Source organism: Anomaloglossus baeobatrachus, chromosome 3 (genome assembly GCF_048569485.1).
Source record: "Anomaloglossus baeobatrachus isolate aAnoBae1 chromosome 3, aAnoBae1.hap1, whole genome shotgun sequence".
In the NCBI taxonomy this organism is placed as follows: domain Eukaryota; kingdom Metazoa; phylum Chordata; class Amphibia; order Anura; family Aromobatidae; genus Anomaloglossus; species Anomaloglossus baeobatrachus.
This window is the reverse complement of record NC_134355.1, coordinates 177,945,753-177,970,061: the sequence shown is the minus strand read 5'-3', so window position 1 is coordinate 177,970,061 and position 24,309 is coordinate 177,945,753. Positions and strand designations below refer to the sequence as shown.

The following is a 24,309-nucleotide window of genomic DNA, read 5'->3' as shown; positions in this document are numbered from 1 at the left end:
CCTCGTCCCGCAGCTCTGATTCAAGAGCTGACTCGCAGGACGAGGAGAATGCCGTTACTGGTGGCTCGGAGGCGGCCTCCATGTGCCCCATTGATCTGTCCGAAAGTGACTCGGATGTTAGTGATTTCATTGCGTCCATTAATTCTGTACTGGACCTCAATCCGCCAGTATCAGAGGAGCAACTCTCTCTGGCAGAAAAGCACCAGTTTACCTTGCCTAAGAGGACAAGGAGTGCGTTTTTTAACCACTCCAGTTTTCAGGCCACTGTGACCAAGCCTAGGGCCTGTCCTGACAAACGCTTCCCAAAGCGTGGTTCTGATGACAGTTTTCCCTTTCCACCAGAGGTGGTCAAGGAGTGGGCTCATTCACCAAAGGTAGACCCTCCGGTGTCTAGACTCTCAGCCCGGACCGTTGTATCAGTGGCTGATGGCACCTCTCTTAAGGATTCCACTGACCGCCAGGTTGACCTTCTGGCCAAATCTGTATATGAGGCGGCAGGGGCCTCGTTCTCCCCATCTTTTGCAGCAGTGTGGGCTCTCAAAGCCATCTCTGCTTCTCTAGAGGAGATGCATTCCCTCACCAGGGAATCTATGCCCGAAATGGTTGCCTTAACTTCCCAAGCTTCAGCTTTTTCATCCTATGCCATGTCTGCCATGCTGGAAGCTTCTCACCGCACTGCGGTGGCTTCGGCTAATTCCCTCGCTATCCGCAGGATCTTGTGGCTTCGAGAGTGGAAGGCAGATGCTTCTTCAAAGAAGTACCTTGCTGGGCTCCCTTTTGCTGGGTCCAGGCTGTTCGGTGAACAACTGGATGAAATTATTAAGGAAGCTACTGGCAAGAAGAGTACTTCCATGCCACAAACTAAAACCAGGAAACCTGTCCAGGGCAGGAACCAGTCGAGGTTTCGTTCCTTTCGTTCCTCCAACTGGTCGTCCTCTAAGCCCTCGGCCTCGTCCACTAACTCAGCCAAGGACCAAAAACCCAACTGGCGCACGAAGTCGCGTCCTCAGAAGACCGCAGGAGCTGCTGCCACTAAGGCAGCCTCCTCTTGACTATCTGGCCGCGCCAGCAACGTCCTTGGTCGGTGGCAGGCTCTCCCACTTTGGCGACGTGTGGTTTCAACACGTCTCCGATCAGTGGGTGCGGGATATCATCTCCCACGGCTACAGGATAGAATTCTCTTCCAGCCCGCCAAACAGATTTTTTCTGTCAACTCCCCCCTGCTCCAAGGCCGCCGCCTTCTCTCAGGCCGTGGCATCCTTGCAGGCCAACGGAGTAATTGTACCGGTTCCCGCCCGGAAACGGTTCAGAGGTTTCTACTCAAATCTCTTCCTAGTTCGTTCCCAAAAAGGACGGTTCCTTCCAGCCCATCCTGGATCTCAGGCTTCTCAACAAGCATGTTCAGGTGCGGCATTTTCGCATGGAGTCTCTGCGATCAGTCATTGCCTCAATGACCCAAGGAGATTTCCTGGCATCCATCGACATCAGAGATGCCTATCTGCATGTGCCAATTGCAGTTTCACACCAGCGTTGGCTACGTTTTGCAATCGGAGAGGAACATTTCCAATTCGTGGCTCTTCCCTTCGGGTTAGCCACGGCCCCTCGAGTATTCACCAAGGTCATGGCAGCAGTGGTTGCGGTTCTGCACCTCCAGGGGTTGGCAGTGATTCCTTACCTGGACGACCTTCTAGTCAAGGCTTCATCCAGTGCAGACTGTCAGCGGAGTGTCTCGCTCACTCTCGCCACTCTAGTCCAATTCGGGTGGCTTGTCAATCTGCCCAAATCCACTCTGACTCCGACCCAGAAGCTCACGTACCTAGGGATGCAATTCGAGACTCTGCCGGCACTTGTGAAGCTGCCCTTAGTCAAACAGCAGTCCCTCCATCTGGTGGTGCGCTCTTTGCTGAGGCCCCGCCGTCATTCCATCAGGCACCTAATGCAGGTGCTGGGTCAGATGGTGGCGTCAATGGAAGCGGTTCCCTTTGCCCAGTTCCATCTGCGTCCTCTGCAGCTGGACATTCTCCGCTGTTGGGACAAGCGGACTTCCTCCTTGCACAGGTTAGTGGCTCTGTCGCCACAGACCAGGGGCTCCCTTCAGTGGTGGCTTCGGCCCCTCTCTCTGTCTCAGGGACGCTCTTTCCTGGCCCCGTCCTGGGTGATCCTCACCACGGATGCCAGTCTATCCGGCTGGGGAGCGGTATATCTCCACCACAGAGCGCAGGGCACTTGGACTCCGTCCGAATCAGCCCTCTCGATCAATGTGCTGGAAACCAGAGCTGTGCTTCTAGCTCTCTTAGCCTTTCACCACCTGTTGGCGGGCAAGCACATTCGAGTCCAGTAAGACAACGCCACAGCGGTTGCCTACATCAATCACCAAGGTGGGACACGCAGCCGCCTGGCAATGTTGGAGGTCCAACGCATCCTTCAATGGACGGAGGACTCAAAGTCCACCATATCCGCAGTCCACATCCCAGGCGTGGAAAACTGGGAGGCAGATTATCTCAGCCGTCAAACCGTGGACAGTGGCGAGTGGTCCCTGCATCCGGCAGTGTTTCGGTCAATCTGCCGCAAGTGGGGCACTCCGGAAGTGGATCTAATGGCATCCCGGCACAACAACAAGGTTCCGGTTTACGTGGCTCGCTCCCACGATCCTCAGGCCTTTGCAGCGGACGCTCTGGTTCAAGATTGGTCCCAGTTTCGTCTGTCCTACGTGTTTCCCCCTCTAGCTCTCTTGCCCAGAGTCCTGCGCAAGATCAGAATGGAGGGCCGTCTGGTCATCCTCATTGCTCCGGACTGGCCCAGGCGAGCTTGGTACCCAGACCTGCTCCATCTGTCCGTAGAGGTGCCATGGCATCTCCCGGACCGTCCAGACCTTCTCTCACAAGGTCCGTGTTTCCGCCAGAATTCTGCGGCTCTCAGATTGACGGCGTGGCTCTTGAGTCCTGGATCTTGACGGCTTCTGGTATTCCTCCTGAAGTCATCTCCACTATGACTCGGGCTCGGAAGTCTTCCTCGGCCAAAATCTATCACAGGACCTGGAGAATTTTCCTGTCCTGGTGTCGCTCTTCCGGCCATGCTCCTTGGCCTTTTTCCTTGCCGACCCTCCTGTCCTTTCTACAGTCCGGTCTGCAGCTAGGACTATCCCTCAATTCCCTCAAGGGACAGGTCTCTGCTCTGTCAGTGTTGTTCCAGCGGCGTATCGCCCGGCTGGCTCAGGTGCGCACCTTCATGCAGGGCGCGTCTCACATCATTCCGCCTTACCGGCGGCCCTTGGATCCCTGGGACCTCAATCTGGCCCTCATGACCTTTCAGAAACCCCCCTTTGAGCCTCTTAGGGAGGTTTCTTTGTCTCGTCTTTCACAGAAAGTGGTCTTTCTAGTGGCCATAACTTCCCTCAGGAGAGTCTCTGATTTGGCTGCGCTCTCTTCGGAGTCACCTTCCTTTTTTGCTTTTTCATCAAGACAAGGTGGTTCTCCGTCCGACTCCGGACTTTCTCCCTAAGGTGGTTTCTCCTTTCCACCTTAACCAGGACATTTCCCTGCCTTCCTTTTGTCCGGCTCCTGTTCATCGCTTTGAAAAAGCGTTGCATACTCTGGATCTGGCGCGGGCGCTCCGGATCTATGTGTCTCGCACCGCTGTTCTTAGGCGGTGCACCTCTCTTTTTGTGCTAACCACAGGTCGGCGTAAGGGCCTCTCGGCTTCTAAGCCGACCTTTTAGCTCGTTGGATTAGGTCGGCCATTTCCGATGCCTACCAGTGTACTCAGGTGCCTCCCCCGCCGGGGATCAAGGCACACTCGACCAGAGCTGTCGGTGCCTCTTGGGCTTTCAGGCACCAGGCTACGGCTCAGCAGGTCTGTCAGGCTGCCACTTGGACTAGTCTGCATACCTTTTCAAAGCACTACCAAGTGCATGCTCATGCTTCGGCAGATGCGAGCTTGGGCAGACGCATCCTTCAGGCGGCTGTCGCCCATTTGTGAAGTTAGGTTCTGCCTACTTCCCAGTTCTCTGTTTATTCCCACCCATGGACTGCTTTGAGACGTCCCAATGTCTGGGTCTCCCATAGGAACGATAAAGAAAAAGAATTTTGTTTACGTACCGTAAATTCTTTTTCTTATAGTTCCGTATTGGGAGACCCAGCACCCTCCCTGTTGCCTGTTGGCAGTTTCTTGTTCCGCGTGTTTTCACCGGCTGTTGTTGTAGACAGAGGCTCCGGTTGTTCCGGTTCTTGCTCTGTCTGTACTTGTGGGTGGCTATTCTCCTTCAGCTTTTGCACTAAACTGGCTAGATTTGGTTATCCAGGGGGTGTATATGCTCAGAGGGAGGAGCTACACTTTTTTAGTGTAGTACTTTGTGTGTCCTCCGGAGGCAGAAGCTAAACACCCAATGTCTGGGTCTCCCAATACGGAACTATAAGAAAAAGAATTTACGGTAAGTAAACAAAATTCTCTTTTTTTGAGTACCTCAATCATCTAACCTCTTAATAAAGTTGTCGTGTTTTTTTTTTTTTTTGTTTTTTTTTTTTGTTAAATTATACTTTGCATACTGCACACAGTGTTACCTTTATTTTATAGGTCAGTACTTTTTTGACAATGTAACATTTCTGCGGCTTTATTATGTTTCATTATAGCATCCTTTTTATTTTAGCTTTGCATTTTTCATCACTTTTTTTTTTTTTTTTTTTTTCTTTAGTGGTAAAAATTATTTTTTAATCCTTGTTGCTGCTCTTTATTGGCTGTCAGACAGGGTGTTTTTTTTTTTCTTTAACTTTGTTCATCACGGTTTACCTTTTTTTTCTGAGGACCAGAGAGGTTGACTAGTGATGGGTAAACCTGCAGATGTTCGATGTCGCTGGGCCTTTATAGTTCAGGCATCGCTAGATATGACAATACCAAACTTAAGCAAGCGGTGGTTTTGTTTTTGTTTCGTTTTTGTTTTTTTTTTCTTTTTTTCTTCAATACAGCCTTTGCATGTAAAATCATTATTATTAAAGATAAAAAAAACATGGGATTTTATTTTGACATGCAATAGCAAATACTAGTTTTTTAGTGCGATTTTAAATTCACTTATGGTATACACAATACTTTTATTAAAAAAAAAAAAAAGTTCTGCACCAAAATTTTCTTTAAAGGGGACCGGTCGCCATGTTTGTCTCCTATAAGCTGCAGCCACCACCAGTGGGCTCTTATACAGCATTCTAGAACACTGTATATAAATTCCCAGCCGCTCTGTAGAATGTAAGAGTTTTTATTCTCCCCTATGGGGTGGTTCGGTCCAGTAGGTGTTGCTTCTCTGTCCGGTGCCTCCCCTATCTTTTGATCACCGGCCTCCTTGTTGCTTCGTGTTGACAACTCGTCTCATGTCATCCACACAGAATACTCAATTATGCTCCTGTGTACGCGCACTTGTCTCTTCCCTGCTATAGGCAGAGCAAAGTACTGTAATGTGCAGATGTGGGGAAAGGTCCAAGATCTCAAGCGCATGCGCACTACAATGCTTTGGTCTGACCTTAACACACAGGGCAGAGAGAAGTGCACATGCGCAGGAGCTCAGTGGTGACATAGGACGCATCATCCACTTGGTGCTGAGACGGAGGACTGTGATTACAAGAAAAGAGGAGATGTCGGATGAAGACCAGTGATGCCCATTGGACCGCACCGCAGACGAGTATATCTGTTTTCTAGATTATACAGATCGGTCTGGGCATTTATATTCCGCATTCTAGTCAACTGTATATAAGAGATTGCTGATGGTGGCCACAGCTTAGAGGGGACAAATCTGGTGACAGGTTCCCTTTTTAAAGAAAATAGTTTCCAATGCAAGATAAGCTTTACTACATGTTGGAGCGGATTCCAGCTGTGCCTGCGCCATCTGTGGGGTGGGTACATTCATCCTGAACTGAACTTACTCTTTATCTGAACAGATATGTATGTGTATGCTGTAAAGGGTTAATTGAATCAATGTTTTTATTTTTTTACTGACATCCTGTTTTTTTTTTTTTTTAACAGGTACAGTCTGGAGGTGATGACAGAGTTCTCGTTATGGGGGCTACTAACAGACCTCAGGAGTTGGACGAGGCTGTTCTCAGGTATGACTATGTACGAAATAATTAAAAGTAAACGTTTTAGAACAAAGTAAACTGTATAATTGTGCCTGTAGTATCATAAGGGATTAAAAAGGGATTGTTTAGACAAAGGCTCTCTTTTATATATCCTGTTATAAAGACGTAATGCGTTGCCTTTAAATAGTGCTAGTGTTAGGATATCCATGAAGGCATGCGTTCCCCCCAGGACTTAAGGTCCAGTCACACTAAACAACTTACCAGCGATCCCAACAACGATGGGGATCGCTGGTAAGTTGCTAGGAGGTTGCTGGTGAGATGTCACACTGCGACGCTCCAGCGATCCCACCAGCAACCTGACCTGGCAGGGATCGCTGGAGCGTCGCTACACGAGTTGCTGGTGAGCTCACCAGCAACCAGTGACCAGCCCCCAGCGCCGCGTGGAAGATGCTGCGCTTGGTAACTAAGGTAAATATCGGGTAACCAATCCGATATTTACCTTGGTTACCAGCGCACGCAGCTACACGTGCAGGGAGCAGCGCACACTGAGCGCTGGCTCCCCTGCTCTCCTAGTTACAGCACTCATCGGGTTAATTACCCGATGTGCCCTGCAGCTACATGTGCACAGAGCAGGAGCCGGCACTGACAGTGAGAGCGGCGGAGGCTGGTAACAAAGGTAAATATCGGGTAACCAAGGACAGGGCTTCTTGGTTACCCGATGTTTACTGTGGTTACCAGCCTCCGCAGAAGCCGGCTCCTGCTGCCTGCACATTTAGTTGTTGCTCTCTTGCTGTCACACACAGCGATGTGTGCTTCACAGCGGGAGAGCAACAACTAAAAAATGGCCCAGGACATTCAGCAACAACCAGCGACCTCACAGCAGGGGCCAGGTTGTTGCTGGATGTCACACACAGCGACATCACTAGCAACATCGCTGCTACATCACAAAAGTTGTTCCTTAGCAGCGATGTTGCTAGCGATGTTGCTTAGTGTGACGGGGCCTTTAGTTTCAGGCTCAAATATTCATGCCTTGATTCATTTTCAGACCTGACATAAACCAGTAATCTAATTATCTGATGTCTGTCTGCGGATTAGCTGCAGCATTTGCAAAGGCCCATGATTGGGAATGAAAGTTTTCATGAAACGCTTGTTTGGTGGTTATCCACACATGGGCCTTAGGCCTCATTCACACACTGGTATTTGTGTTTCATTAGTATTTGGATGCCTTAATCAAGAGTGTCTCCAAAACACAGAACAGATGTCAATCGTTCAGTTGTTGGTTTTTTGTTTTTTTTTGGGGGGTTTTTCCTGCACGTTCCTGTTCTGCATTGACAGACACTGATGCAAAAATACTGATGTGTGAATGAGGCCTTAAGTGAAGTTTGCAATCTCCTTTGTTTCCTATATTTCATGAGTGTTATTCCCAGTAATAAATGCTGTGAGTTTTGTGCTCCAGATGCTGCTCTCTTCACTAGCGCTTTTGTATGTGCACAGCTTCATTCCTGGATGGATTTCCCCTTCAGCCAATGAGTGATGTACTCTTTGTGCTGACTCATTGAGAATTGGGAATGCAGTGCTCTGCATATTAGGATTTGTAATGGATGAAGCAGATATCAATAATGTTGTCATTATCACATTCATTATCCGCTTTGCATATATTTCTTACAAAATAATTCTGTTTCGCAGGAGATTTACTAAAAGAGTTTACGTATCCTTACCAAATGAAGAGGTATGAAAAAAAAAAAATATATGCTTAGATATATTTGTTAGGATTTGTTCCCTTATCCTCTTCCTGTAATTGAACGGAGCTGTATGTCTAGATTCAAAGTTATTTATTGCAATTGTGCATACAGTTCTGTGCCAGGTATGGCAGGAGCACGGGAGCTGCGCCAGTGCGATCTACAGCAGGAGGCAGCTGTATTACTCAGTAAGGCTATGTGCGCACGCTGAATCTTTGTGGTGACCACAAGGATGCGGCTAAAAAAACTGCAACGTGCGCACAGCAAAAATGACATCTCATAGACTTTGCTGGGAAAGGAAATTCATACAGTTTTGAGACAAAAACTTCACCCGAAAAACGCGGTAAAAAAAAAAGCCTAAAACTCCTGTTCTGTTTGCTGGGAATGGAGTTGACTTTGATCCAAACACTTTAATCTCAAATACTTGCAGCATTGGAGGAATTTACAGCAAGATTGCTGCCTTTGTCAGCCCATTGCCACCACAATCATGGCATGGATAGATTCTATGGTAAAAAGGAAGTCTAACGATGGCCTCCATGTCTACCATATACCACAAGCTACCAGATTCTGCCAGAGGCGGAGTGCAATGGGGGATGTGTCAGTAAAACACTGACTGCTTAGATAATGTATGGTAGTACACGAGTAGTACAGTGTATTATCAATATGCTCAAAGGATCAGATGTTAAAGTCTCCTTGTGGGACTAATCAGCATAGTAAAATATCTTTTTTTAAGTATTAAAGAAAAATTTAATTTAAAAAAAAAAACAAAACAAAAAAAACTCCAGCTTTAAAATGTATATTTGGTGTTTCCTGTTCATAACGACCCAAACTACATAATTTACTCCTTGTGATCACTGTTGAAAATATTTGAAAACCAAGCCAGAAGCACTGTTTTTATTAATCTTGCTGTACCCAAAAAAATGTCATATGGATCCTAAAATAGCCCTCATATTGTTTTGTAAACAAAAAAATGAAAAGGTAATTTCTCACACTATCACAAACCCCCAAAAAGTTATTACAGTGGAACCTCTGTTTACGAGTAACTTGGTGTGCGAGTATTTCGCTTTACGAGCAAAGCTTGCTGTAAATCTGTAACTCAATTTACGAGCAAGCTTTGCTGTACGAGCAAATACCGCACACACTTCCGGTTCCGTAATTTCACCGCACTCTGACCCACTCTTGCAGTCTACACACGCACGCACACGCAGATTATACTCACCTTACCCTTCCGTTCAATCCCGGTCCTCCTGGAACCTGTAGTTCGCCTGTACAGGATGTGTATCTGGTAACCATCGCGACCGATGCCGGACCTTCCGCTCCCAGCGTGCTGACGCTTGCCTCTGATTGGCCAGCACGCTGCCTTTGTGTAGCGGCTGACAGGGGAAGTTCTCCCTCGACGCGATGCTTGTCGATACACATCCTGTAGCGGCGAACTACAAGAATCATGAGGCCGGCGATTGAACGGAAGGTAAGGTGAGCATATGTGTGTGTGCGCGCGTGTGGAATGGCACAATAGGGGACCAGGATGGGACATTTAACAAGTTGTGGAACGAATTGTCTACATTGCAATGATTTCCTATGGGAAATCTTGCTTTGCTAAACGAGTAACTTTGTTAACCAGCACACTCCCACAACGGATTGTTCTCATAAACCAAAGGTTCCACTGTATCTGTAAAAATGCTACTAGTAAAACCACAGCATGTCCTGCAAAAAAGAACCCTCAAAAAGCTCCATGTACAGATAAATAAGTGGTGTATCACAATATGGTGAACACATTTTTATTTTTATTTTTATTTTTTTGTGGAAATGTACCAAAACTTAAACATTATTAATTTGGAATTTAAATAATTCCATTGACTTGCATTATAAAGATAACATGTCAGTCATACCTAAAAAATGAGTGGTGTCAAAAGCAAAATCTAAAATGTTTAGTTTTATTCATTTTGCCTCCCAAAGTGTGTGATTTAAATAGTGATCAAAACGTTGCATGTTCCAAAAAAATAGCACAAACAAAAACTAAAAACTTGATTGTCATGCACATAAGGCTGTGCCCACAGGAGATTAAACCTGCGGATTTCTGCGAAAAATCCGCGTATTTTCTGAATTTTCCAGATAAATCCGCAGGTTTCAGCATGTACAGACACTCCCCATGTTATCCTATGGGACATGGGGAGTGCTGTGTCCATGCTGCGGATACGTGCGGCTGCGGAATATGCTGCGGATGTCCCGCAGCCGCACGTAATTCAATGTCAATTTCTTCTGCGGAATTGCCTGCGGAAATCCCGGCCCTCCACTATGGAGATAGAGGCCGGGACTTCCGCAGGTAAGCCGTATGAATGCCCGCAGGTTTACCGCAGCTATTTCGCTGTACTACCGCAGCTAAAAATCGCTGCGGATTCCGGCGATCAGCTGCGGGAAACCTGCGGATATATCCGCAGGTACAAATTCCCGTGGGCACGTAGCCTAAGGCCCTGTGCCCACGGGAGAAACCTGCGGATTTTCTAGTTTTCAGATAAATCCACAGGTTTGCTCAAGTACAGACACTCCCAATGTTATTCCATGGGATTTGGTGTGTGCTGTTTATATGCTGTGGATTTTGCACCTGCGGAAAATGCTGCAGAATTTCCACTGCCACAAAGAACTGCGTGTTAATTATTCCTGCGGACTGTCCTGCCTTTCTACTATGGAGATACAAGGGGAAAATCTGCAGTACAAACGCACGAATTCCGCACATTTTCCATAGGTTTTCCACAGCAATTTCGCATGAAATCCACATAAATGGATAGCGGCGGATTCCGGGGAGCTGCTGGGGGTGACTCTGCAGTAAAAATCCACAGGTATGTTCTCCCGTGGGCACTGGGCCTAAGACCACACTGCACCGCTGACTAAAGATTGTAAAATGTATTGCTTTCATAATATGGCGATTCCAAAAATATATATATTTTTTTCTTCAGTGTCTATTTTACAGAAATAAACCATAGAAATTTGGTATTGCCATAATCATAATGCCCTATAGCCTAAAATGAACATTTTATTTGTGCAGCACCTTGAATTACATTAAAATTTAAAACCTTGCAATTCTGCTAAAGTGTTTGTTATTCATTCATTCATTTTTTTTTTTTTTTTTTTTTTGCAGTGCTGAAGTGGTGCTACTAGTAATGAGAGAATAAATACTAACTATTCAGGTTCACATTATTCGTAAAATACTATTCCAGTATTCATCACAAATAACCACCTTTAATGCCATTTAATGGGGAACTAATGACACTAATGTAAGGTCCCTACACCTAGTCTAATTCTTACTAGCTGCTGTCTTCATCTTTTATTGGTGCCGCTCCAGTCGGTCTCCAGCAGTTTGCTGCTCAAGCCTGGAGTCACTTGTCAATGCAAGTCTGTAAGAGCCTTGTTCTGGCTCTCATAGACATGCATTGAGAGCTTATGGCCGTTACCACTGACCTTCAGTTACTCAGAAGTTGCAGTCACAAGCTGGTACTGTGGGACTGGACCGGCGTCTGGAAGAGCTGAAGACGGCGGGTGTGGAGTACAGCATAAGACTAGGTGCGGGGATTTATTGTTAGGAGCACCACTCCAACACTGGAATAAAAAAAAAATCAAAACCCTGCAGTGTTGACTTAATAAACATCTGTTATATGTACTGTGAAATTATGCTACCGACAAATATAACTCCAGCTTTTTTTTTTTATTCTCAACCTGACTGAGTTCACAATTGGATTTGCACCCTAAAATTGTCTGTTGATTGATTTGTGTGTGTGTGTGTGTGTGCGTGCACGCGTGTGCGCGTGCGTGTGTGTGTGTGCGTGCGTGTATATATTTAGCCGGTTTAATAAGTATTGAACACGTCACAAATTTTCCAGGTAAAAATAGTTGTAAAGATTCTTTTGACATGAATTTCTCACCAGATGTCTGTAAAAACCCATCCAATCCACCAGGGCTGTGGAGTCGGAGTCGGAGTCGTGGAGTCGGAGTCGGAGCTCATTTTGGTGGAGTCGGAGTCGGTATAAAATGCACCGACTCCGACTCTTAAAATATATAATAAATTGGGGACAGTAGTGCAATGCAGAATGTGCTGAATATTTTACTAAATAATAACATTTAGTATAATGCTTATATTTAAGTGAAAAATTTATTGTAGTACAATGTGAACATCAGACATTTAATTGTTTTTATGATACAATAATCAAGATATTTGGATAGAACATAAAATATTTATTGGAATACAACTTTAGAACACAAAAAACTAATAAATTGTAAATATGTAATATATATATATATATATATATATATATATATATATATATATATATATATATATATATATATATATATATATATATATATATATATATATACATACACACAGTGTATATACACACACAAGATATATATGTAATCTACTGTATATTACATAGTGTATTACATATTTACAATTTATTACAGTTTTTTGTGTTCTAAAGTTGTATTCCAATAAATATATTTTATGTTCTATCCAAATATCTTGATTTATCGTATCATAAAAATTATTAAATGTCTGATGTTCACATACACATATTCATGTACTACAATAAATTTTTCACCTAACTAAGCAATATATGTAGGAGTCGGAGCCGGAGTCGGAGCCGGAGTCGGAGTCGGTGCAAGAGAATTTGAGGAGTCGGAGTCGGAGTCGAAGGTTTGGCTTACCGACTCCACAGCCCTGCAATCCACACAAGCAAAGAAGTCAACCATATATATCCATAAATCAAGTGATGTATAATAATGTAAAATGACACACGGAGAAAGTATTGAATACTTTTACTAAAGTTTAATTAATACTTTGTACAAAAGCCTTTGTTGATGATGACCACTTCAAGATGCCTCCTGTATGGAGAAAATGGTCAAATGCATTGCTCAGGTGTGATTTTTGGCTCACTCTTTCACACAAACACTCTTCAAATCCTGGTGGTTCCGTGGGCTCCTTCTATGAACACTGAGCTTTGATTCCTTCCAAAAATTTTCTATTGGATTCTAATCATGTGATTGGTTGGACCATTGTAGCAGTGTTATTTTCTTTCTCTGAAACCAGTTGATAGTTTCCATGGCTGTGTGTTTGGGATCATTCTCTTGCTGTAATGTGTAGTCTTGTTTCATCTTTATTATCTTGGTAGATGGTTGCAGACTTTTATCAAGAATGTCTCGGTATACTTGTCCATTTATCCTTCCTTTTAATTATATGAAGTTTGCCAGAGCAGTATGCTGAAAAACAGCCCCACACCATGGTGTTCCCACCACAAACTTCACTATTGATACGTTTTTGGAGTGATATGCAGTGCCTTTTGGCCTCCAAATCTGGTGTGCATTATGGTATCCAAAGTGTAGAATTTTGGTCTCTTTTGACCAGACTATGCTCAACAACATTTAGACAAACCTGTAATATATACTGAGAGAATAAACTTTAAACAAGCTTGAACATGCCTTTTCTTTTTCGCTCCTAATTGGGAGACCCAGACAGTGGGTGTATAGCTACTGCCCTCTGGAGGCCGCACAAAGAACTACACTTAAAAGTGTAAGGCCCCTCCCCTTCTGGCTATACACCCTCCCGTAGGAGTACAGATTCCTCAGTTTTAGCTTTGTGCGCAAGGAGGTCAGACACGCACGCATAGCTCCATTGTTTTTAGTCAGCAGCAGCTGCTGACTATGTCGGATGGAAGAAAAGAGGGCCCATACAGGGCTCCCAGCATGCTCCCTTCTCACCCCACTGTATGTCGGAGGTGTTTGTAAGGTTGAGGTACCCATTGCGGGTACGGCGGCAGGAGCCCACATGCTGATTCCTTCCCCATCCCTTTTTACAGGGCTCTGGGTGAAGTGGGATTTACTGGTCTCCAGGCACTGAGACCGTGCTCCATCTACAGCCCCTGGAGAAGATGCTGGATGGAGCGGAGTACATCAGGGACATGGCCCTGCTTCCTCAAGGTACTCTGTGTCCCCGTGCATTTGGCGCTCACACCGCAGCATGCTGGGTGTTGTAGTGCGCCGGGGGACATCAGCGCTACGGCGCTTGTGCCATGGCCTCATTCAGCTTCGCTGAAGCAGGCACACTTCTAGGAATCGGTCGCGCCGGCCGCTGGGACTGCGGCGCGGCTGGCACTTGTGGTGCGCCGGGGACTTCAGCGCGGCCCGCGCTTTTACGGCGGCCGCGCTGATAACTCGAGTCCCCGGCTTTTGCGGCCTGCTTCCGTTCGTTCCCGCCCCCGGACCTGCCAGTCAGGAGAGGGGCGGGACGCTGGCCACGTCTAGGAAAACTGGGAAGCAGACTTTCTCAGTCGCCAGGGCATGGACGCAGGAGAATGGTCCCTTCACCCGGACGTGTTTCAGCAGATCTGTTGCCGCTGGGGGACGCCGGACGTCGATCTGATGGCGTCACGGCACAACAACAAGGTCCCAGTTTTCATGGCACGGTCTCACGATCACCGAGCACTGGCGGCAGACGCCTTGGTTCAGGATTGGTCGCAATTCCGACTCCCCTATGTGTTCCCACCTCTAGCATTGTTACCCAGAGTTCTCCGGAAAATCAGGTCCGACTGCCATCGAGCCATACTCGTCGCTCCAGATTGGCCAAGAAGGTCGTGGTACCCGGATCTGTGGCATCTCACGGTAGGCAACCGTGGACACTACCAGACCGTCCAGATTTGCTGTCTCAAGGGCCGTTTTTCCATCTGAATTCTGCGGCCCTGAACCTGACTGTGTGGCCATTGAGTCCTGGATCCTAGCGGCCTCAGGTTTATCTCATGAAGTTGTTGCCACAATGAGACAGGCTAGAAAACCATCCTCAGCTAAGATCTATCACAGAACGTGGAAGATATTCTTAGCGTGGTGCTTGGCTCAAGGGTTTTCTCCCTGGCCATTTGCATTGCCAATTTTTCTTTCCTTCCTGCAGTCTGGGTTGGAAAAAGGTTTGTCGCTTAGCTCTCTTAAGGGTCAAGTCTCCGCGCTATCCGTATTCTTTCAGAAGCGCTTGGCACAGCTTTCTAAAGTACGCACGTTTCTCCAAGGAGTTTGTCATATCGTTCCTCCTTACAGACGGCCATTGGAACCCTGGGATCTGAACAAGGTTCTCATTGCTCTCCAGAAGCCGCCTTTCGAGCCTTTGAAAGAGGTTCCCCTTTCTCGGCTTTCACAAAAGGTAGTTTTTCTTGTGGCGGTCACGTCTCTTCGAAGAGTGTCCGAGCTAGCGGCGTTATCTTGCAAATCTCCCTTCCTGGTGTTTCACCAAGACAAGGTAGTACTGCGTCCAATTCCAGAGTTTTCTCCCAAGGTGGTTTCTTCCTTTCATCTCAATCAGGATATCACTTTACCATCTTTGTGTCCGCATCCAGTTCACCAATTTGAAAAGGGTTTACATCTGTTGGACCTGGTGAGAGCACTCAGGATTTACATTTCTCGCACGGCGGCTCTACGCCGTTCTGATGCGCTCTTTGTCCTAGTCGCTGGTCAGCATAAGGGATCGCAAGCTTCCAAATCCACCCTGGCGCGGTGGATCAAGGAACCAATTCTTCACACATACCGTTCTGCTGGGCTTCCGATTCCATCTGGACTGAAGGCCCATTCTACCAGAGCCGTGGGTGTGTCCTGGGCATTGCGGCATCAGGCTACGGCTCAGCAAGTGTGCCAAGCGGCTACCTGGTCGAGTCTGCACACGTTTACCAAACACTATCAAGTGCATACCTACGCTTCGGCAGATGCCAGCCTAGGTAGACAGGTCCTTCAGGCGGCGGTGGCCCACCTGTAGGAAGAGGCTGTCTGACAGCCCGTTCATGTGGTATCTTTTTACCCACCCAGGGACTGCTTTTGGACGTCCCACTGTCTGGGTCTCCCAATTAGGAGCGAAAAAGAAGAAGGAAATTTTGTTTACTTACCGTAAATTCCTTTTCTTCTAGCTCCAATTGGGAGACCCAGCACCCGCCCTATTTGTTCTTAGGGTTTCGTTTTTCGGGTGCACATGTTGTTTCTTAAGTTCTCCGATCGTGTTATCGGATTGAATTTGTTTTTGAAACTGTTATTGGCTTTCCTCCTTCTTGCTTTGGTACTAAAACTGAGGAATCTGTACTCCTACGGGAGGGTGTATAGCCAGAAGGGGAGGGGCCTTACACTTTTAAGTGTAGTTCTTTGTGCGGCCTCCAGAGGGCAGTAGCTATACACCCACTGTCTGGGTCTCCCAATTGGAGCTAGAAGAAAAGGAATTTACGGTAAGTAAACAAAATTCCCTTCTTGGCAAGCAATGGAGTCTTGCGTAGTGAGTGTGCATACAGGCAATTGAGGTGGAGTGCAGTATTTATGATTTTCTTTAAAGCAGTTTTTTACCTGCTGATTCCAGCGTCTTCTGTAGCTCTCTACAGGTGGTCCTTGGCTCTACCTGAAGTCTTGCTGAGACCAGGTCTTAGCTGATTTATGGTGAAATGATCTTCCCACTTCTGGATTATAGCCCCAAATGTGCTCACCGAAACATTCAGTAGTTTAGAAATTCTTCTGTAACCAATGCCATCAGTATGTTTTGCAACAATAGGATTGTGACAGTCTTGAGACAGCTCACTAGTTTTTCCCATTGTGAGATGTTTCTTGTGTGGCACCTTGGTAATGAGACACCTATTTATAGGCCATCAGTGGAACCAGCTGATATTATTTTTCACTAAGTGGCAGGATTTCTTTTTAATTTCTGATAGATTTCAGCTGGTGTCATGACTAAGCAATGGATTTTATTTGCATTTTTCATAATTACATATAACTTAAATTAGGGCGTCAATAGCTTGATTCCTTTATCGGTGTAGATTGGATGGGTGGTTGCTGACATCAGGTGAGAAATTCATGTCAATAGCACCGTTTAGAAATGTATTTCCATACATTTATTTATTTTATTTTTCCCCCCCACAGACTAGACTTCTGCTTTTACAAAATCTTTTAAGTAAGCAAGGTAACCCACTGACACAGAAGGAACTGACGCAGTTGGCGAGGTAGGTACTGTTCCAAAATTCCTGGTCCTCTATGCCTCTTACGATGTAACTTCTAGCAGTTCAAAGTTGTAATTTGTGATCTTGTAGAGAGACTTTGTAATGTCAAGTTAAAAAAGTTTATTATTCTAATAGGCTGGCTGAAGGATATTCTGGGAGTGATATAACTGCACTAGCGAAGGATGCAGCTCTCGGACCAATAAGAGGTAATTGTTATGTTCCGTTTTTGTATATGTATTTTGTATTAGGACCAACAAATATTGTATTACTTCATACATGGATGAAGCATTTCTATCTTGGCTTGTACCCACTTGCCAGCAGACACACTGCTGGACTGTGGAATGTTGATATAAAATGGCAACTCTTGGTTTAGAGGACTAGAAATTACAACTCTTTGTTTTCTCTACTTAGAATTTATAGTTTAACATTGCAGTCTATATAGTGTAGTGGTTATCACGTTCGCCTAATATGCGAAAGGTCCCCAGTTCGAAGCTGGGCAGAAACCTGATGTTAACTTTCCTTAATGTTAGGATTTGGTGTAGCTACCACCTTTACTATTTCTATGTTTGTTACCTGAATATGGGGACACTGCAGCTATAGATGAAGAATTTAGTCCTTCCATGATTTGCTCTTAAGGGCCATTTCACACATCCGGCTTTTCGCCGGTTTGCTGTATGCGACGCACTCTAGTACAGTGTGATACAGTACAATGGCAGTGCTGCAACGTCCGGGTCACATGCTCGGGTTACGTGCTCCGGTCACATGGCTGCATGTGACCGGAGCTTGTTGCGCTGCCACTGTATTGTATACACTGTACTGGAGAGTGCCAGATGTGTGTGAAACGGCCCTAAGCCACTGGTACATGGGAATTTAAAAGGACATTTCTTATTGTAGAGAGGGATAACTTTCATGTACATTGGATTTCTGTAATGGCTGTGGGCTATCTTATTTATTTTATATTTTTTTTTTTGATAGAGCTAAAACCTGAGCAAGTGAAAAATATGTCAGCAAGTGAGGTAAGGCAACTCTGTGTATTAGAGTTTTTATATCATCTTTCCATCTATAATATATGGACTAAAGTATTGGTACCCACTTCTTAGGCATTGAATTCAGGATCTTCATTCAGCAATATTGTCAGTTTTATAAAATCCAGCATCTAACCATGCCGTCTGTCTTTACAAACAGAATGGCTTGTCCTACAGAGATTAGTGAATTTGGGCAAGGTACTGTAATAGGATGCCACTGTTGTAATTAATCAATGTGTAAAACTTCTGTCTTCCCCACCCCCCCCCTTTCCACACAGTGCCTTCTAATAATTATGCAATCAGACGTTTCCACTTTTCAATACCAGTCATTTGATAAAGTACCATAGGTACTCTGCTATAACATGTCAGACTGCATAAAGAGACGTAAAGTGTGTCCAAGTCACAAATGCTCAATATCTGCTGAGCTCCAAACCTCCTCTAGCAATAACATCAGCACAAAAATTGGGCACCAGGAGCTTTATAGCATAGTTTTCTTTAGCTGTGCAGCTGCATGAAAGCCTTAAATCACTAAGCACAATGTGAAGCATGGGATGCAGTGGCATACCCACTGGAGTTGGTTGCACATCACACCTCCACATGACTCTCGAGCAATAAAATAATGTGCTCAAAAGAGTGACAGATCATGCTTCACCATCTGGCAGTCTGATGGACGAGCCTGGGTTTGGCAGATGCCAAAAGATTGTCCGCTGCCTGTATTGTGCCAACTTTAAGTTTGATGGAGGATGACTTATTGCTATGAGATCTTCAGTTGTCCTCCTCGGCCCCTTAGTGCCAGGGAAGGAAAATCTTAATCCTTCAGCATACCAAGACACTTTGGAGAATTTTGCTTCCGTCTTTGTAGGAACAATTAGGGGAAGGCCCATTCCTGGTCTAGGGTAACTGTCCCAGTACATAAAGCGAGGTCCATAAAGGGACTTTGGTGTAGAAGAACTTGACTGGCCCTTACAGAGCCCTGACCTTAAGCCCATCAAGGTGTACTAAATTGAAGTTTGAGGATGACCTTCAGTTTCTGACCTTACAAATGGGCAAGAATTCCCACAGACTAAATCTAACGTCTTGTAGAAAGTCTTTCCAGAAGAGTAGAAGCTGCTATAGCTACAAAGGAGGGCCAATTTCATGTTTTTAGCGACTGTTGATTTAGATTGGGATGTCATAAAACCACCTGTGGGTGTCCAATTTTGCTTTTGTGTATCTATCTGATTGATCTTTGTGAAAGTGATTAAACTTAGGCTATGTGCGCACGTTGCGTACTAGCCCTGCAGAAATTTCTGTAGCGATCTGAAGAGCACACGTCCGCTTCAAATCGCTGCAGAAAATGTCCATAGAGAAAAAAAAGCCGATTCCATGCGCTCTGCCTGCAGCTCCTGCCATAGACAGAGCAGGAGCTGCCGGCAAAGCGCACGGAAGAAGTGACATGTCACTTCTTAGAACGCAGCGCTTCGGGCAGCAGCCGAAGCGCTGCGCTCTACGACGCCACGTGCGCACGGCCCCTGCACAATCTCCATAGACTGTGCAGGGGACGCAGGACGCATGCAGTTACGCTGCGCTACAAAGCGCAGCGTAACTGCATGTATTTACGCAACGTGCGCACATAGCCTTATTTTGCACATGATGCGTTTCAGTAGATTCTGATTGTCTTCTAGAGGACACCTATTACACATTGAATCCGAGCAGTATACAGCCAATAGAACTTTTGTTTTATCAGGAATAACTAAGTCCAGACTGTTTTACCATTAATTACCTGTCATGTCCCACCATGCACTGTACTAAGTGTTTCTTTTTGCATTTTCCAGATGCGGAACATCAAATTTTCTGATTTCCAGAATTCTTTAAAGAAGATAAAGTGCAGTGTGAGTACTGCTACACTGGAGTCTTACGTCCGATGGAACAGAGAATTTGGGGACACCACCGTATGAAAGGCAGAACTACTGTGAATTTTGTCAAGCTTCACACTGGAGGTCTATGACAAGGAGACTTAAAACGAAAAATTAAAAAAGTTAAACCCTGAAAGGCGTGCATTAAATCTCTAGAAGTCTAACGATCAGAATGATCTCTTTATAAATGGAAATCTTAACAAACATTTTTACCTGTAGATTGCAGTTAACTCTATGGTATTTCTCATTGGCCATGTGGAGCTGAAAGAAGAAGAAATCTCCATGTGCTCAGAAGTGATATTGAAGTTGGGTAGTGGCAACCTTCCAGTGAAATGTGCGCAGAAGAGTTACATAAAGGAAGACCTGTGCCTTGAGTTTATACTCTTCTGTGCCTGCCCTTCTTTTTAATATTTTGACTCCTTGTACACTCCTGGTTGTTTACTAACTGTGACTTTTTTTTGTAAATGTACATTAGATTGTGTTGGGGCAAAAAAGACTGTGGGTCGAGGTTAGCTTTACAACAGTAGCACTGAGTTCTGTCTTGTGCCAAAGGAACACTTTTGGTGGCACAACATACCAAGATGATTAAAAGCACATGAGAAAAATACCTGAAGCAGCTGGCTTGCTTTAACATCACTAGGCAGTGTAGTCCTCTCTTGTAATGTGAGTATTTAAAGAAAAGCATTTGGTAAAGTGTTGTCCAGTTATTCTGTCATCTCCAAAACTGATTTTAAGAATGTCTCCAACAATATTTGAAGCATGGCAGTAGATCAATTCCACAAACATCGCTTTTGACCTTTATTTTCTCTGATTTCTGAATTATTACCATTACATCTTGTATCTGCCCTGCAGAACGTTCTGCAACTTTAAGTTTCAAACAGCAGAAGGACGTCAATACGACTTTTTTTTTGTTTTATTCCCCATTTGCGATATTCTATTTAATGTCTCAGTCTTAATGTGTGTTAGAAAGCAGCTGCCTTTTATAATGGCTGATGCAAATCATTCGATCTTTTCAGATTATGCATATTGAATTGCAGAAGTACTTAGAAATATTTTTCTTTCATATCCGTATTGAAGTCTAGCCAAGTTCAAGAAGGACAAACACAGTAGAACCCCCTCCCCTTCCCGCCATTGGAATCCATATAGATTATTTTATTTGTTTTTTTGTTTTTCTTTCTTTTTGCCGTGAGCAATGGTTCTTGTCTGTTAAATTAATATATGTAAACTATGGTAAAACTAATGCTTGTCTATTGTAGTGGTCAATGATCTGCCCAGGAGGTTGGATGTCAAGAGGATTCACAATAAAACAGATGGGCAATTTTGTGTTTTCTGTATTCCACTAGACTGAAAAGTTATGCAAACCTTACACAAGAGAAATCTAAGATTTTCTGCTAAAGGACCTACATGTCTACTGAACTAAATAGTGACTCCTATTAGTTTGTATGGACCGCAGACATACTTTTATCATAAGACTCTTTTGACACCTAATACCCATTAGTAATAGTATTTGGGGGAAAAGTTGTTGGAAAAAAACTGCAGTAGGTGCTTACCGACCTGCTTATTAATTTTCCAAATGGCTGACATGGACTTCAGCTTTTCCCGTGCACTATTTATTTTTTTTGTTGCGTATCGAAGCTGTTATAAAGTTGTTTTTTTTTTGTTTTGTTTTGTTAGAAAAAGGTTCTTGGAACTGCAACTCGACATGTAAAAAGTAATGAAAAATCAAAAATACCAGATCACTACATTTAAAGGGAGTTTGCACAGGCAACATACGTTTTAAAGGGGTTGTCCACTACTTTGGCAACCCATTCTTATTCACCTTGTTTGCCCCCTTAAAAATAAATAAACCTATACTCCCCACCGGTGTGGCCGCGGTTCCAGCAATTGTCTGAAGCCGCACTGCTGGGGCCCACGTGACAGGTCAGAGGGCTCGAGTGTCATTACAATCAGCGCTTGGCGTCTGTCTCCATGTCTTCACACATTTGAGCAGGATGTGAGCGCTGCGCTGACTTTCTGTTCAAACGTCTGAATGTGGAGAGCAGGAAGCTGGTCCTGATTAGGATGCAGTGTTTGCGTGTCATAACAATGTCACTTGGGCCCCAGGAATGCGGCTTCAGACATTGCTGGAACCTTGGATGCACCGGAGGTGAGTATAGACTTATTTATTTTTACAGGAGTGAACAAGGGGAATGAGAAGGAGTTGTGCAAGTAGTGTGGACAACCACTTTTAAAAGCCAGTTGGGTACCATGCCGCTTGGGTGATGAGTCACGGAAGCTCATGTCCAGACATATTATTTTTTTTTTTTTTCTGCCACTGAAAGGTCTATTCCCACATGCTACCTGTAGTTCGGGCAGCATGAGTCCTTTGTCTGACTCATTTTAAATGTTTGTGACATCCCTCCCAAAAACAAGTGACCGTGCTCCAACCTTCACATTAGTGTGTTCTCGATTTTTAAGCATCTGCCTTGTCAAGAAATGTGCAGTATTGATAATTAGTAATGAGCGAATAGACCAAATGTTCGGATTATTGTACCGAATACCTAGTACTTTTCCAAAAAGTAAAATTGTTCAAGCTCCTCCAATCCTGAGGGGGTCATCCCAGATCAGAATGTGCACAGACAAGCTATGTTTACCAAAACACTCACATGGACAAGAGGAAAGGATATCCAGCAAGCTTGTCTCTATCTTCATAAAAACTAAATCTTTATTCAATGTTCATTCATGTTAAAAATCAATCTGTAAGGTTAATCCATGTTGAAATCCTTTAAATATAGCCAGGATGCGTTTCAGACTCCATGTTTGAGACTAAGGACACGGATAAAGATTTTGTTTTTTATGAAGATCGAGACAAGCTTGCTGGATATCCCTTTTTGTTTTAGTACTATTACAGTATTCGTCATGAATAATGAACTTGATGCCAGACCATGAGGAACAGGAATGCTTTTCTTGAAGATGTTTCAGAAAAATGCTCAGGTTCTTCATTGATTCCCATTAGGTTCGTTACTTGTGACGAATACTGGCATAGTATTAGGTATTCAGTAAGAATAACATAAATTTTAGTATTTGCTCATCACTATAGATAAAATGACTCCTAAAAGGAGTGCAAAACATTAAGTGACCCCCTCCCCAAATAAACATAATTGAAGACTTCCTAAACTAACTTTTACATGTATCAATGACTTGCCCCACTAGTCCCCCAAAAAGCCTCAAGTCGTGTATTTTTCCATCCTTTTTTTTTTTGCCATTTAGTGACTATTTTTTATTATCAGGACAAACATCTTTTTCAACAAAATGTTGCATGTTTGTATACCTAATGAGAAAAGCAACTTTTGGGAGACAGAAGTGTAGTATAAAAACAAATTCTTAATATTTGGCAATAAAGAATGTTTCATTAACTAAGCTGTCACTGAGAATTTCTGTTTGTATTAAAGGGATTGTAAACTACTGAGAGATTGATATCGTTTGGCTAGGTCATAAATATCTGGTTGTTATGTATCAGACACCCCGCACCCCCACTGATCAGCTGATAAATGGCATAGGAAGTGGTAGGATGTAAACCTTGTAGGGTAGCAGAACACCATATACAGTGTGTCCACCCATATCCTGTCCACCGCCATTAACTTGAGAACAGCGGCAGCTATAGGCATAGAAGTGGTGTCTAGGTATAGTAAAGTAGCCATGTGCTACTCTATGAAACCACCTATAGCGCCACCTGGTGGAAAACAATGGAGTTAGCATTGTTATTTCGAAAACAGAACAAGATAGAGAAAAATTGAATTAAAAAAATTGTAGGGCATCAATGCAATACGAATCGACACCTTGCATACAGAAATGCTATGATATGAAACCCATGCCCCCCCTCCCCCCCAAATATTGAGTGCTGGTCACGCATATGGTGCTCATTTAACTTTGATGCTCAAAGTGGCCACCATCAGCTGCAATGCACATCTGGACTCTGAACAGCATACTGTATCTTGCACGTTCGCAAAAGCATCTGTGATTCGTCGTCGTAGGTCCTGCAATGTTTGTGAAGGGGTCGCATACACGTGTGAGGTCACATCAAACAACAACATAAGTCCAATGGGGTCAGGTCAGGTGAGCGTGGAGGCCACTCCACGCAACCACCATACCCAATGTCTTGTAGGAAGGTCTCCATGAGGTATCGCTTCACGTCCGCAGCCTTGTGAGTTTTACACGTTCCAATCATAGCATCTCTGTATGCAAGGTGTCGATTTGTATTGAATTGATAATGCCATACAATTTTTTAATTCACTTTTTTTTTTCTCTATCTCGTTCCGTTTTCGAGATAAAAATGCTAACTCCGTTGTTTTCCACCAGATGGCGCTATAGGTGGTTTCATTGCGTAGCCAATGGCTACTTTACTATAACTAGACACCACTTCTATGCCTATAGCTGCCGCCGTTCTCAAGTTAATGGCGGCAGACAGGATATGGGTAGACACACTGTATAGCCATTTGAATAGGAGCTGATCTGCAGTACCTCGGAGTGGCCACTAATGTTATGGAATGATGATGTCCTGCTGGAACTGGTAACATGTCCAGTGGGAGTATTGGATGTTGGATTTCCAA

At 44.5% G+C, this 24,309-nt stretch overlaps 1 protein-coding gene across 2 annotated transcripts in view; it reads left to right on the top strand.

The window, feature by feature from the left end:
- SPAST (spastin) overlaps positions 1-23,252 on the top strand; it is a 109,865-nt gene extending 86,613 nt beyond the window's left edge. For both annotated transcript variants that reach the window (XM_075339596.1, XM_075339595.1), the window contains 6 exons: positions 6,007-6,086; positions 7,746-7,788; positions 16,724-16,803; positions 16,936-17,006; positions 17,776-17,816; positions 19,640-23,252. In XM_075339596.1, coding sequence (XP_075195711.1) covers positions 6,007-6,086; positions 7,746-7,788; positions 16,724-16,803; positions 16,936-17,006; positions 17,776-17,816; positions 19,640-19,762 — 438 coding nt within the window. In that variant the 3' untranslated portion in view covers positions 19,763-23,252. The remainder of the gene's footprint in view (positions 1-6,006; positions 6,087-7,745; positions 7,789-16,723; positions 16,804-16,935; positions 17,007-17,775; positions 17,817-19,639) is intronic.
- The last annotated feature ends 1,057 nt before the right edge of the window (positions 23,253-24,309 follow it).